Raw genomic sequence first — 15,698 nt, 5'->3', positions numbered from 1 at the left:
AACAACAAAAAATAAAATGAAGCAGCCATCAATGTGGCCAGTGATCATGTCGATGAATAATGCTAAACATTCAGAGAGACCACAGATTGTAGCAGGACCTTGAGTAAATGCTGTAACAAACATTATCTTATGAATGTTCATGCAAAGGATGCATAGGGATAAACACTTAAAACAAATGACTTAAGTTAATGAGACCATTGCAAAAGAGAAACATGACAGCGTTGCGGAAATGGGATGATGGATGAATAAATGAATGCCAGGAATGAGAAGGGGGTTGACCACTACTAGATAAAATATTACTCATGCTTTTACATGACAATGGCATGCAGCATCATTCACACTTAAAGCACAAATTCTCTACACGCAAACCAGGTTAAGTGAGCTGCTGTACTATTCCCAGTCCACAGAGGGAGCCGTGAAAGAAGATGGTAATCTTAGCTGACAGGCGGGCTTGTGGGAACCTGTCAGCAGGTAGGAACTGAGCCTGCTCAGCATGTTAACATCTACACAACTATGTCAACAGAGAGCAGATACGTATGATGGCGGCATTCCAAGCACTGCTGACCAGCTTATCTTTACATGCATGTCTGTCTCTGTGTGTTAAAGTGTGCTAGAGAAAGAATGGGAGGGACTAAAAAATAAATACTAAAAAAAAAAACTATTATTTACTCAATTTAAGCCATATGGTACCTTCATGTGATAATCATACCTAGAGTTCAATCTTTCTGTAGTTCTCAGTATCATTCACATTTGTGGTGAATTCAGATGTGGAGCATCAAAACATGTTGCACCAAGTTTGACGTCAATGTCAAACGATGGTTCTCTTGCTCCATATTTAAAAAGGTAAACAAGTGCAAATGACATTTGAGAGCTAAGACAGATGGAAAACTTTTCAATGAAATCAAATTAAAACAACTGAAGTGGTGGCCAGAATGTTTGGACTGCATTTATGGTGCTTTATATTCATTTAAATTACGTCTTTATTACCAAATAAAATCAAGTTCCTATTTATTATTATAAAGAGTTAACAGTGCAACCTAGACATCCTGCAAAGCCATAAGGGTTTGAAACTAGTTTTATTAAAAGGGATAGTTCACCCAAATATGAAAACTGTCATCATTTACTCACCCTCATGTCGTTCCAAACCGGTATGCATTTCTTATGTTGAACACAAAGATATTTTGAAGAATGGTAATTGAACAGTTGATTGTCCCCATTGACTTTCACTACTGTGGAAGTTAATGGGGACCAACAACTGTTTGGTTCTTCAAAATATCTTCATTTGTGTTCAGCAAACTCATTCATGTTTGGAACGACATGAGGGAGAGTAAATGACAATTTTCATTTTTGGGTGAACCATTCCTTTATCTAAAACTTAAAACTATCGTTTTCAGTAAGTGAAATAAAAACACGAGATGAAAATCTTAAACTTAACTCAAAATTTGAAATGCTGGCACTTAACTGAAATAAGTTTAAGTACTAAATTAACTAAAACTGACAATTGACTGAAGCTATATAGAAATACTTAAATTAAATGACAAGCATAAATTGCTAAAACTCAAATTAAAATGAAAAAGCTAATTCAAACCATTAGTAAATACATTAGTATATAAATAATACTAAAATAACAGTTATTTTACACCATAACAGAATATTAATATAGGTGAAGTAGTAATTCCAATTTTGAGATATTATCTTTGTTTGATGCATCCGAGTGCCAAGAGAAACAAAATTTGTGTATGCACCTATCTAGCTATGAATAAAACCTTTAAATCTTTTGAAATCAAACACACACACAGTCGACGCCCTCGAAGGAGCGGCTGTATCCAAGTAGAATCATGCAACCAATCAGAGAAGTCCTCTAGTCTGAAGTAAACTGAGAAAGCTGAGAATAAGACAATACTTAACATGTTAGCATTGAGCAATTTCCACCTTAAGACAGAGCTTTCTGAAATCCTCTACACACAAGGGAGACTCATCTTACTAAACCGGTTTGTTATCTCTCCGCTCACAGACATCAGCGGAAGGGGGTTTTGGTGTTGAGAAAGTTTCAGTGATAACTGAGACATTCACCATGAGGACAGCGAGTAAACGGGGGAAAATTCCCCTTCGTTGAAGTGCGCTCATACCGCCAAGTCAAACAGACAGGTTAATGACACATGTACAGACATGCGTTTGTGTGACATTCACAAAAAACAAACAAACAAAAAAAAAAAAAGTTATGAGTGGTTATGAGGTGGCAAACAAATTGGGGACATGAGGAAACATGCAAGGGAAGTGTGACTTAAAGTATTCTATGACGCCACACGCCATAAACCATAGAATGATGCAGACAACTGCGCATTGTGATGACAAAGGGTGGGTGGTGAATGATGACAAGAGGAAAGGATGCAAAAACTGGGTTGTGGTGACATTGAACAACGGTGAAGGATGGGTTAATCGCCATGCTCCTCGAGATGCCAACTAGGACGCATTGGTGCAGAGTGATGCAGCATGGGTGATGATGCGGGGAACCCTGCTGCTGCGTGATTGGCTGGGAGGGCGTTACCTGCAGGGTGGGGAGGGGGCGGGGTAGGGTACCGGAGGGCCCCACGCTCCTCCTCTCCTCCTCCAGAGCTCGAGTCAGACGCTCGAACTGCATCTCCTGCTCTCGCACGGAGGCCAGGAGAGATGCGGCATTCTCACACTGCTCCATACACACTGAGAGAAAGAGGACAGGGGTTACACACATCATGAGACTCATGACACACGTGCCCTGAAACACACACACACACAAACACGCGCTCCACGCAGACACAAGTTCACCGCTTAAGAAGGTGAGCACCATGTGATCCATGCGGCAAGCTAAATCGAGAAACGGTAACTCGGAGAGACGGAAAAGAAATGTGAGAGATAGAGAAAACATGACAGACGGAAAATAAGAAGCGTGAAGAGACAGGTGCTAACAAAGCGCTTCAGACGCAGGCGTGATCACGCTGCCACCGCTGAGTGACAACACACAGAGGAAACCAGACTGGTTTACAGCTCGCAGATAGGAGAGTGATTCAGTCGCTGTGTGAGAAGAGATCATGTCGAGGCAGGAACAACGAGTGCAGACACAACAAGGAATGAGCCAAGGTCTGCTCAAATCAAGAGCGGCTCCACGAAACCGTACAGCAACTACAGAAACTGTCCGTTCTGCTGTGCTGGCCTCTCTGGAGGCCATTTCACTGTCTGACAACTGGAAACAAACTCAGTGTTTTAATGCTGAAGCTCTTACTAAATAGCACTGCAGCAGTACCAGGGTACAGTCAGCAATGGGATCATACATTTATAAAGGACTACAATGTTTATGACCGTGATGAATAGTACTGTCTTTATCTAAAAGTGCTATGATACTACTGAGTCATAACTTTTAAGATACCATTATACTACAAGTAGCTTCAGAAAATACTATGATACAGGTCCAAAACAAAAAAATTATAAATGATACATTTATATACAATGACACTGAATAATATATTTTTTAAATGACAAAAATCTTCAAATATATAAATATAGATCAGATTAAATGAAGCCAACTAAAAAAAAACAAATCATGGTATTGTCGTCATTAAGACCCATTTGCAAATATAAGGTCATTGCAATTAAATACCATGATTTAAAAATGTTATGTATATTACACACACGAGAAATATTTAAATATGAATATTCATGAATATTTAAAATAAAGAACACCAAGGTAAAACAATGATGCAGATATAATAAAAGAAAGAATTACTACTATCCACATTATCATCAACATCAATGGAAGCAAAACAATATACAGTATTTTATTACTTTGTAGGCAGAATTTTCTCACTGCATCCTCACCCTGGTCTTAAAACAAGACTATTATTAACTAACAACTACAGTGAACTTTATAAAACAGCTGGAGATGCTACTCTGAAGGCTCAGAGGACACCTTTTATTATTCGCAGTTAAACACAGAAGCTCCATTGTTAGATGTGGAACTTATCAAGATATCAGTAGCGTAGTGTATAAATAACTGCTTCTGTGAGTTCACGCTCATTAGCACCACTGATCTGGGTGGGGTGCAAACGCTGCATGTGAACAGCAGGTGGAGAAAGAAAGAAAAAAAAGAAAAAAGAAATAACTCTGGAGCACTGATCTGAGCACTGATATCAGCACAGTGATGTGCTCGGAAACATGACTGATGTCATATATGGGAAGCTGAGTCAATTTGAGTTACAGGTTGAGAGAAGTTTAAAAGGTTCCTTGGAAAAACTACAAAGAGGGTATGGCAGCTTTACACAATCTATATTAGCTTACAATAAAGGGAACCGAAGAACCATTTCTGATCATTTCCAAATGAACTTCCCAATTTTTTATTTTAAAAAGATTATTACGGTTAAGCCAAAGTGAGAGAGAAACAAGCCTTTACCTGCACCTGCCCTTGTTCGGGTATCATTACTACAAATCATTTAAAAATAACTTAAACATAACTCATGCACAAACACCAATGGGCAATACAAGCGATAAATAAAACTGGATAACCAAATCCCCCCAGAAATCACCTGCATGCAAGTGCAACCACATTACTATGTTTACAGGAATAATTCATTCAAAAAATAAATAAATTCACTCACTCATTCTCATGCCATAACTTCTGCACCATGACTAATCTGTAAGTGATATCTGGTAGTAGTCAACTAATAGGGCTGGGCTTTGAAACAAATTTCACGATTAGATTCTCATTCGCAAGCTTGCGATTCGATTCCCAATTTCCGATTTGATTTGATTCAATATCAATTATTTTGGATATCTATCATGTACACATGCAAAATTCATGTATATTTTACAGCATTCGTTTATTTTTATTAAACTTTTTTTTCTTGAGAGTCAGTTGGTACTACATTACTATAATATTTCTACTTCAATTTGTTTTTTTTTTTAAATAAACATTTAAATGGTGGCTGTCATAAAAAAATATAAATTAAACATTGAAGAACAGTAAAAGTTATAATGAATATATTATATGGTGCATATATTTAGCAAAATGCTCCCCTCAGTTTATTTTTTTTTTAAGAGACTAATGAGTTTATGGTCACCAAATTGTTTTTTTTCCTGAGGTAAATGTGACGTTACGTGACATTGTTTACGAGACGTTATATTGACGCCGATTACATGAGACAGGATACGGATTGTCAAGTTGTACTCTTTCTTTTAACTTATCTTCAGATGGTTTAGTCATGTTTATTTTGTGCTGAAACTGGTATTAATATGGAGGAGATCTGATCAGTTCACGACACGACACGTGCTACGCGCTGCTGCTTTTATTGAAATGAGGCGCGCCATGCTACAGCAATCACACTGAACAGCGCATTTATTGTTTGAATACTGCAATACAATGGACATAATTTGAAATCTGAGACTTTGTTTCATATTAAAAATATCAAAGCACAATGCTTATTGCGATTTATTGGATGGGAGGTGCCCTTCAATGTTCTGTCCATTAACTGAAAACAGGCGAGACTAATGGATTCTTGGGATTTAAGAATCGATATCATTTTGTAAAAATGAGAATCGATTGTAATCGAGATAGATATTTTTTTTACCCAGCCCTATCAACTAATATGAGCTTTTTAATTGACAAAGCTGATATCTTAGTGAATAATAGGCTTACATTGTTCACTCTGCTCTCCATTTTATAATTTATTTGTAAATATTTTGTAATGAATGCATAATTTCTGCAATTAAATATTAGAAAAAACTTAAAAGGAACAATATGAAAAAAATTTAACTTGACAAAATAAATCTGTAAAACAATCAGATTTCTACTGGATTTAACCCTATTATATTATTTTTCGCTAATTAAATTGTTAAACTATGAATAAAATTAAAATGTAACAAGCAGTGCACCCAGTAATCTGATAAATTTGGAAATCATTTTCCAAAAAAATACATAAAATAAAAAATAAAACACAGGTAACACTTATTTATAATCTAGTACAAGTGAATATGACATGGATAACTTGAAATCAAGGATTTAAAGTTGCTTATTCAAATCAACTCTTGTCTGTATCCAACTCACACGGTTGGCATCCTTCACGTCTCATAAAAAAAAAAAAAAAAGAATATATGAATGCACAAATGAAAGAAAAGCTTTGACTAATGGGAAGATTATCTATGAATAATGAAATTAAATTTCAGCTTAAAATTTATGGCTTGAAAAGACTTCGGAACAACATGTGGTTAAATAAATATTGACAGTTTTAATGGCTGCATATAAAACTGAACTATAACGCATGACTCATACGGACCATTTTACGGTACTTTCTAGAGTTGTTTTAGGAACTTGATAGCTTTTGATAACTTGATGCTCTGTTGCATGGAAAAGAACAGCATGAACACTCTTCAAAATCTATTATGCTGTGTTGCACAATTTTATATTTTTAGGTGAAATCTCTTTAAACAAAAGACTCCAGCTAGTAAAAGCACTTCCAAACAGTGGTCTTTAACTGCATACAGAATCGAAGACCTAATATAATCAATCTGGGCTTTGAATCTTTATCTACAGCTCTGCAGGGATCAAAACTTCCCAACATCTGCAACAAAGCCACTGCATAAATAAAGCACAAACTCAACAGATTTCTAGACATCCACAAAACTACCGTGCATGTCAGAAACTATTTTAAGGAGACCACAAAAGCACAACGAACCAAGAGCGAAAAAGAATCCCGAAAACAAACAGCGGCTATCATGAGAGCAGGACTGAAATGGAAGAAAGCATTTCAAGGCCAAAATGTACAAAACAGGAGCATAGGAAAAGCTCCGCCCCCCCCCCACTAAATGCTGTAGCCACTGAAGATTCAAGAAGCTAACTCAACCCGCAACCAACAACGGAGTGTGTGTGAGACCGAGAGAGAGAGAGGAAATATTTGCAGCTGTCTGCCTAGTGGTTAACAGAACAATAGGAAATGTGTGTCCACTACAGAGAACCAGTCGAGAGAGGGACAGCGGGGTGTGCATATGCCGTGGTGATTTTAGTTCGCCGGGGGGGGGGTGTGGGTGGGTGTGATGATCGCATTGTCCTTGAAAACACAGACGCAGCAGTCAGTTTCAACTAGGACTGAAACTGTTTTCCACCTCTCTTCGACTTCCCTCCCCACAAAGCAAACAGGCTCTTGTAGAAAGCGAGGAATGAACACACATTCCAGCTTGTATTGTGGCATGTCAGATCCTGTCTCAGCTCCTCTGGCAGCTCGAAAATAACTGGGAAAAAAAACACTTCTCTTCCTTTCTCCTTATATGTCGCTCTTTCTCTGCATTCCCTATGACATATGTCCTCATTCTTTCTCTAAGCATCTGATTGAAGTGTGTGTAACCAATGACTCATTCACATCTCAGACCGTTTCTCGCTGATGCATGCATCCTCTAGACAACAAAGACTTCTGATACACATTTCACAAAGTAAAAGACAGAGGCGAGTGTCTAAATTACAATGGATTATACAGCTCTCTGGGAAAACTCAATTCTGATTGGTCGCTCGCAATATTCTGTGGTTACATTTTTTTGTGTTTGTTGTGCATCTCTCATTTCACTCTGTGGTCTCTTCGCCCATTATAATTTCAGCTTAAACCATTATTTCACGTCCATTAGTTTGTTTATTTAATAAGTAGTTTGTATTATGTGCAGTAATGTACAGTGAATTAGCCGATATTGGAAAATAAACCACATTCAGGATGATAGAAGGACACGGGTTGCGATTTATTTCACTATAACGACCAGCTGAATTGGAATTAGTACCAACGTAACTTTGTTTTTGAGTATGATTATTAAACAAAATGTACACTTAAATGTTAAAAAAGTGATTTTTGAAGTTGTAAATAAAACGCTTATTTCTAAGTTCTCTTAAAAAAACAAAAATGGGTTCTAGGCTATCATAAAACATTTTCAAACAAATCACCAGAGAGAAGTGTCATATAAAAAGATTGTGTTATGACATTTATGAAAAATGTCAAAAATAGAAGTTATATGAAACCTGTATGGATGAATTGTTCACAATAAGCTTGTTAAAATGCATTTAGAAAACCAATATGGTGAATTTCCATTTCATGCTGTAACTTCATAACGGTCATGACACATACAAGTGGCACCTTGCAAACAAGACACTATAAAAGCATTGTGTTGTGGGTGTGACGTCGACTGGATTGTGGTTCACACACAAATATCTTCGACTGTGTCTGAAACAGAAGGCAGCTCCCTTGCTGACTAGTCAATCAATGCCTTCACAGACAGCAGTTTTTGTAAAAACTTTAAGGTACCCGGAATAAGGAAACTGGTCTAAATTATAGACCAAAGAGACGGACTTCTAATGCACTATAATGCGAATGAGCTAAAATCAATTCAAAGCAAACATTTAAATAACAATGAAAGTAGTATTAAATATATTTTAGACAGAAAATAATAATTAATAAATGCTGTTTTATATATGTACATCAACCAGATGAAGGCTTCCTAGCAGACAGGATATTACACAAACACTGGATTTGTAAGCTGCATTTTTCGAGTTTCGAACACAGCCTGTGCGCTTCACAAATAGGCCTCCACAGGACGCTACCAGCTGTGAAAGTTCTCGTCTTCTAAGGAGAAAACTGTCATGGGACGACTCTCTAAATAGGTCTGACCTAGAACACCCTGAAACTTGGGCAAGAATCATATAAAATATGATTTAACACCACAGGTACACTATCTCTGCAGAGTTCAGCGTGCTGAACCTATGCGTCAAAAACACAGCATCATTGGCACAAAACACACATCTGGTCAAATGCCAGCCCATATTAAGAAAGCGTGATTCATAATGCACCAAAAACCCATCGAGACTGCCCTGAGCTCTGGCGGGATTACAGAGAAAGTGCCCCGTGTGACATCATCAACGCATCATCAAAACCATTTGATTGTAGCCTCATGACTGACGAACGGCAGCATTAGACATAAGCCTGAGTCACTTAATTTGTCAGGTGCTTAACCATTTGCATCCTTTAATGGGATAGCAGAGGTATTAGACAGCTAAGCCACTAAGCATCCAGACTCTAAACACCTTTGGGCTGAGGTAACACTTACAGTGAGATGCAATATAACAGGACACACTTTAAACATTAAGGGCAAGTAAATAGATCTCGCTGTATAACAGACTGCAACTGCAGCAGGCGGTCAAATATGATCATCACATGCATGTGGGAGGCAATTCAGACAACAGCTGCTGACTTCTGGTTCAAATATGTGGATTATGGGAAGAAAAACATTATGCAGACTATAATGTGCCTTTATATGGAGATGCTTTGAGAAAAAGTCAATACAGGTGTCTGAGTAGGAAAACACTTTAAATACACATACCAGTGTGAGAATAGACCTTCATCAGGGTAGCGTCATATTTAATTTTTGACAGGCTGCGAGGTTCAATGGATTGCAACTGTTGTTTAACAATAAAAATCAATCTGACAAAAATAAAACAGCTCCATTAAAAAGTTGTTTGAAAGGGAGTCATGAAAATTACGTGACCTACGATTCTTATGCCATTGTAAAGACTGTAAGCCTCGTTTTCATCCGCTTTAAATTCAATATGGCGTCTAACCGGACCAAGGTGTATAGCATTTTATAGCATAGTACTATCTCGCCACACATGCATGCTTCTGGTTTCCTGCTGACTCAGGCAATGCTGAAATGTAAAGAGCAACACCATCGGCACTGGCTTGGCTCCAGTCTAATGCTCAGTGAACTTTGGTACACACACAGCCAACTGATCCACAATAAGTCATGTGCTTTAACCCACTATAACTGCAACTGCTACCTGCATTCGGTGTGTGTTAAAAACTCAAAGCGTTCGGGAAGCATCTACTGACCTTTTCTTCACAGACACATCAATTGGTCATTATATATTATAGCCTAATACCTCTCACTCAGACAGCTCGCAGTCAGAGCGCAGAGACCCGGAAATGGGAGTGCTGGTGACGTAACGCTTTTTAAATCTATCAACCTGAGGCCGTTACTGCAGGTAAAAGGTAACAAGGAGGGGCAGAAAGTTCCTCTCTTCCTGTAATGACGTTGCCTGGAATTTGAAAACCTAAAGTATAGTGTTGTAACCACTGAGGAAAAGAGAAGGATGTGCTTTTTTTAAACCATGCTTGGAAGAACTATTACTAGCACTGTTTCTCTCCACAAAGTTCTTTCCTTTGGAAGAACTGCAATAGAACAAGTGGTATTTTTTTTTTTTTGACCAAATTGCTTTAACAGAGACAAAAGATATATCGGGCCATTTTTGATGGAAATGGAAAAGTATTATCTTATGAACAATTTATGAGTACATAGGATTTCCCTATACATTTGGAAGAATAACCTATTAAAGCAAGCCCCTCAGCTCCTATGCAACGTGTAGAAAGTCAGCAAAACTATAACTCTTTAGCATTTATTACTCCCAAACTGGGATCAAAAAACACATTTTTCAAAAACAAAACTTCTTGGAAACCTCTGTTGCCTGTAATATATTAAAGATCGGCTGGTTGGTTCTCTACAAATATTGTATTAAAATAAGATAAGAGGTCCCAAGCAAGATTTTATCCGTCAGTTCTTTAATCACCATTTAAGCTTCCAATGACAACCCATAATATTGTCATCAATTACTCTTCCTCATGTTGTTTCAAACCTGTTTGACTTGGAATATAAAATATATTTTGAGAAATGTTTCAGTGTTTTGTACAATGGAAGTCAATGGTCACCAACATTCTTCAAAAAAATCTTTTGAGTTCTGCAGGAGAAACAAATCCATACAGGTTTGGAAGGCCATGAGGGTGTGTAGATGACAATTTTCATTTTCGGGTGAACCATTCCTTCAAGCAAAAAGGCTGTAGCATATTGTGAATACAGTCACTGTCCCAGCATGCAGTGTAGTGCCTTTTTGCTTGATTGGTTACTACATATTAAAAATGAGAAAACGCATTCAAAAAGCTATTAATATAATAAAAGTCTTGATCAGTAATTTGTCATTTTAACATCATAAGCAGAAAATGTATATACTTATTGCCCAAAGTCCCAAATGCTCCTTTACAGTTTAAAAAAAAAAAAAAAAAAGTTTTCAGTATATAAAGTAATCTTTGTAAGTTACTACTTCACTGATTTAGTTATGATTTTTTTAATTGAGGCATAATATAATACAATGTTGAATTATTATTTACTGGTATGTCATGTAATTAACTGTATAATTTTCTCATTTAAAAAGCTAGAATTATTAATCTTTTTTTACATTTTCTAATATTAATTAGTAACGGTCTTGAAATTGTTCTGCAAGATCGGTCATTTTTAGCTAAACTTCATAAGCAAAAAAATTGCACACTTAATGCTCAAGGTCCAGATTTGTTCTTTTAGTTTAAAACTTTTTTTTAATACCACCACTACTACTACTACTAATAATAAATCATTCTTATTAGTATTACTACTACTACTACATCTTTGTAAGGTGCTACTCTGATTTATTTTCACAGTGATGCGCACTACAATACGATCCTCTATTATTTTGCACTGGTATGCTATGTGTTAACTGTATTTTCCATGCATGTTCGTAAGAAATAATTAAACTGTTTTTAAAAACAGCGCGGTGTCCTTCCGCGTTTGAAAGACACACCCTGGTGTTAACATTAGAGCCGGTCATTACCGCGGTCAAACTATTTGGTTACCCGTCATTGAGGAGTCGTCTTCAAAGACACACCTCCCCTCACAGTTTTTGACTCATTCAGTTAGTAACGGGAGGATCGAGCCTCTTCTATGGGTGGGGGGCGTCTTAAATCGGGCGAGTGTACACTCGCACTGGTCTTTTCAGGTCAAGGTAAGCAAGGAGGAAAAATCCCAAACATTCCTGCTTTGAGCCTTTTAGTTTCTGCTCAGGGTCGGATAATCATCATGAGCGGAGCACACACACACACACTCAGTGTTACCTGCTGCTTCACAGGGGTTTGTGTGTAAATGAGAGTCACTGTTAACACACACACACACACACACACTGGACCGCGCCTTTCCCTTCCCCCACCCACACACACCCTTGCACTACCAACTCAACAGGTTCCCAAACTTTTTTCCCGTAATGATTATTGCGTATATCCGATGAGTTAAATGACCGAATTTCGCCCTCTTCTGGGAAAAAAAAAACAGGAGTCAAAGTCAGGTAAAGCTGAGAAACACAGCGCACCTGTGAGGCTCAGCTCAGCTGAAGCAGTAGTGGCCAATGCGTTACTACATAAACCTCGACACAATACACTGTGCAAAAATCATTTTAAAAACCAACACATTCATTCTCTTTTGGAAATTGTGTTATTTTGATTTCAATTAAATCCACTAATTCATTAACAGTCACTTGTATTTTTTAATTTAATTACAAAACACGCTGGATACAAGATTTTGCAACTTTTTATATTCTCCATAAACAACGCTTTAAATTACTTCCGCAAACTCAGGTGTGTTCATGGGCCTCGACCTGCTTCACTTCACTGCAGTGAACATTTCACCCTCACTGCCATTTAATCACCCACAGATGCATTATAATACGGTTTAAATTCACACATAAAAAAAATCATTTCGATAACACCTACAATTACATCAAAGCATATTACAGTCCCGAAAGCGAAAAAAAAAAAAAAAAATCCTAGGAAAATTCCCACTGAGGTCTATAAACCATTGAAATCGCCAAATTATTCGATATGAAGCACTGACGCCAATCTAAATGTAAATCAGTTTCTGTATTAATTCTAAGAAATTATGCCTTGAACATGAAGATAATTAACACAAGAGCACTGTCACATTTACTTATGCACATAAAACAAAAGAGTTCCCAAAACCGAGAACTTTATCCGCTCTATTTATCCTGAATATCTGCAACAAGGTTGGGGGGAGAAAAAACACCATAACGCTCCGCTCCCAGTTATTCTCTCACAAAGCCTGCATTACAGAGTAAAGAAAAGACCACGCACTCGATTTACAGATGAACTTCAGAGGAATTTCAAGGAAACAAGCTCCCTGCGTCCCAAAGATCCTCCTCACGCTCGTGCCATTTCGATTAGCACGGCGGCTAACTCCACTAGCCTGCTAGCATGGAGAGCTGGCTAACTTTGTTCTACTCCTCAATTACAAGGCCAAACAGGGGAAACCAGAAGACAACAAAGAGAGCTATCAGAAAGATCAGAACAAACAGAAGAGTTTCCATGGAGTCTACCTTTGTTTTTGGTTTCGTTAAAGTCCCGATGTGAGGTCGTGGCCTATCGAAACGGGCTTCTCTATGGCCAGTTTCAGATTTTCCAAGCGGTAGGAAGTGATTGTAATTCCAAACGTTTGCTGCTCTATATTTGGGCGTTTCAGCCCCACGCTACGCCAGACGCATCTGCCCTATTTCATGAGTTCGCTTTCTAACGAGTGGCCTGTAACGCGTTTCTCCCGACGAAACAAAACAAAGAAGAAACCTGAGATGAACAGATTTAAGCAGTCTTTTTAAAAACCCACCAATCTATCTCGCTCCCCTTGTTCACTCCTCTCTTCGCTCGTCGTCCCACCGTGAAGCGTCTGACCCCTCCCCTGTGGAGCAGGAGTTCAGTTCACCGACACCGCTTTGGGCGGGGACACGGCGGACTTTTCAATAAGCAAGCGAAAGAAAAAAACGCAAGATTACACTGCAGAATTGTTCTTTAAATGTAAACGCGCTTATGAAACGCATTCATTCGTCGTCGTGTGAATCACCAGACACCGCTGCCATGTAGGCTAGTTGATATGCCACGAATCAACGACTTTTCGCTGCACCTGTGAACCTGCGATACTTCATCACGGATTGATTGGAAATCTGAGCTGAGAGAATTCCACCAAAATGGAATCGTTTATTTGGAACAAAAAGAACATTCTAGGCTGTAAAGAATGTAGGCTAAATAAACATCGAAATCTAAAGAAAACCTTGCACTACGCTTTTTTCACATAATTCAGTCATATTTATTAAAACACTCTTTTGTTTATTAATTATATTTTTAATTATTATTTTAATTATATTTTAATTATTATACAAACCCCTGTGAGTTTTTATCTGTGTTAATTCCCTATTTTGCATAGTAATCTCTATATTTTTTTATTTCTTCATTTATTTATGTTTATTTCAGTATGATTATATGAAAATCAAATAAAACTTTTTAGCGTTCTCCATTTAGTGTCCTCAGATTGCCAGGTTATGGGTTCAACCAGTGTAAATAGTGCTTCAGGTGTCTTTTTAATTTGTACCCTGCATGTGCAATGGGAAAAAGATCAGTTATTATCAATAAGAGGGAGTGCTGGCTAACTATTTAGCCTGATTTCAGATTTTGAATTTCATTATTCTTTTAAGTAGCCATCATCACATTCTTTTTTCAAGATCAAGTCTGAGGAATGTGAGATATGAGGTTGGTTCATTTACAGTTTTGAATTTAGTGGAGATTCTAGTTATTCAGTTTGATGAGAATCTTGGTGGACTTCTTATCACTACACAGAACTGACATTGCATTCAGAACATATGAATTATTAATGCCTTGGTCCATTTAAGTCCATCTCAGTTTGCACATCATTTGCTCAGAAGAATTCCTGAGGTCACCAGGTGGATATGTCACTTGAAGGTTTGGAAGTAGACCCAATAGATTTTATAATTACAGTAATTACAAGAACAATAATATTGGGTGTTTGCTTGCTTTCAAACAAGCTATTTAAAGGCTGATGAATTGCCATCTGTAATTTTTTTTGCCCTGTCAGACAGAACAATTAAAGTCAGCAAAATAAATAGATAATTCCGACAACATCGCACAATTAGTAATGAAATAAAGCGATTGTAGATGTAGCTCAGTAATTTATAGACTTACTATTGGTGTCAATATTAGTAATATAAATCTGAATTAAAAAGTTCAAATGTTATCTATTACTTCCACAACAACCAACTCAATTCCTATATTTATCAGTTAGCTTGAATCAGACTGACTCATGATCTGTCACCGGTGGGTCAATGAAGTGTCAGTCATATCGTCATCCGAACCTTTCAGTGCGGGATATTGTAGTAACACTGAGTTCCCCGCCCAGCGAATCAAGTGCAGCTGATGTTGAAAACTAACCTCAACACAACCAGTCAGGATGGGAGGATGGGAATTTGTGGATCCAAGCGTTCAGTATGAGTCAGAGTCGCCCTACTATTAGCAAGTACAGGAGCACACAGTAGCTCCTGATAGGTTCACAGGTCACTCTCTTGACCCTAGGGCACTCAAAAATGTTTAGCAGCTACAGCACAGAGAATTCCACGTTTGTCCATGTGGTGTTGCACACTGGTGTCAGGTCACATGGTGTATTGATAGCCAGCAGGCAGTTCATTGCCAAAACTAGCCCCAGCAAGTTAGGGAGCAGTTCAAATGCGAATCAGCAGAGGCTTATCAGTTCTCCAATTTTGCTTAATTGCTTATCTTTTTGTTTCATTTTATTTTACCTTATTATGCATCAGAAGGCATTTTTAAATAGATTATGCAGGAAATGTATTGGTTTGCAATATTTCTGGATACTGTATTTGTGATCAAATAAATGCAATCTTGGTGAGCATAAAATGTTACAAACTTTTGAATGGTAGTGTATGCCCACTTGGCTCTATTGTTTATTCTGTGCCTACTTAGAACAGTTCCTGATGT

At 37.6% G+C, this 15,698-nt stretch overlaps 1 protein-coding gene across 6 annotated transcripts in view; it reads right to left on the bottom strand.

The window, feature by feature from the left end:
* Nucleotides 1–13,795, bottom strand: part of ctnnd1 (catenin (cadherin-associated protein), delta 1) — a 30,362-nt gene extending 16,567 nt beyond the window's left edge. For 2 of the 6 annotated variants that reach the window (XM_058788960.1, XM_058788978.1), the window contains exons 1-2: nucleotides 13,525–13,795; nucleotides 2,549–2,700 (exon numbers count right to left, since the gene is read on the bottom strand). In XM_058788960.1, the coding sequence (XP_058644943.1) occupies nucleotides 2,549–2,695 (147 nt within the window). In that variant the 5' untranslated portion in view covers nucleotides 2,696–2,700; nucleotides 13,525–13,795. The other 4 variants (XM_058788987.1, XM_058788970.1, XM_058788997.1 and 1 more) reach the window with 4 other exon arrangements.
* Nucleotides 13,796–15,698: the final 1,903 nt, after the last annotated feature.

The sequence above is a fragment of the Onychostoma macrolepis genome, chromosome 01 (genome assembly GCF_012432095.1).
Source record: "Onychostoma macrolepis isolate SWU-2019 chromosome 01, ASM1243209v1, whole genome shotgun sequence".
NCBI classification, from domain to species: Eukaryota; Metazoa; Chordata; class Actinopteri; order Cypriniformes; family Cyprinidae; genus Onychostoma; species Onychostoma macrolepis.
Note: the sequence above shows the minus strand (reverse complement) of the source record. Positions and strands in the feature narration are given on the sequence as shown.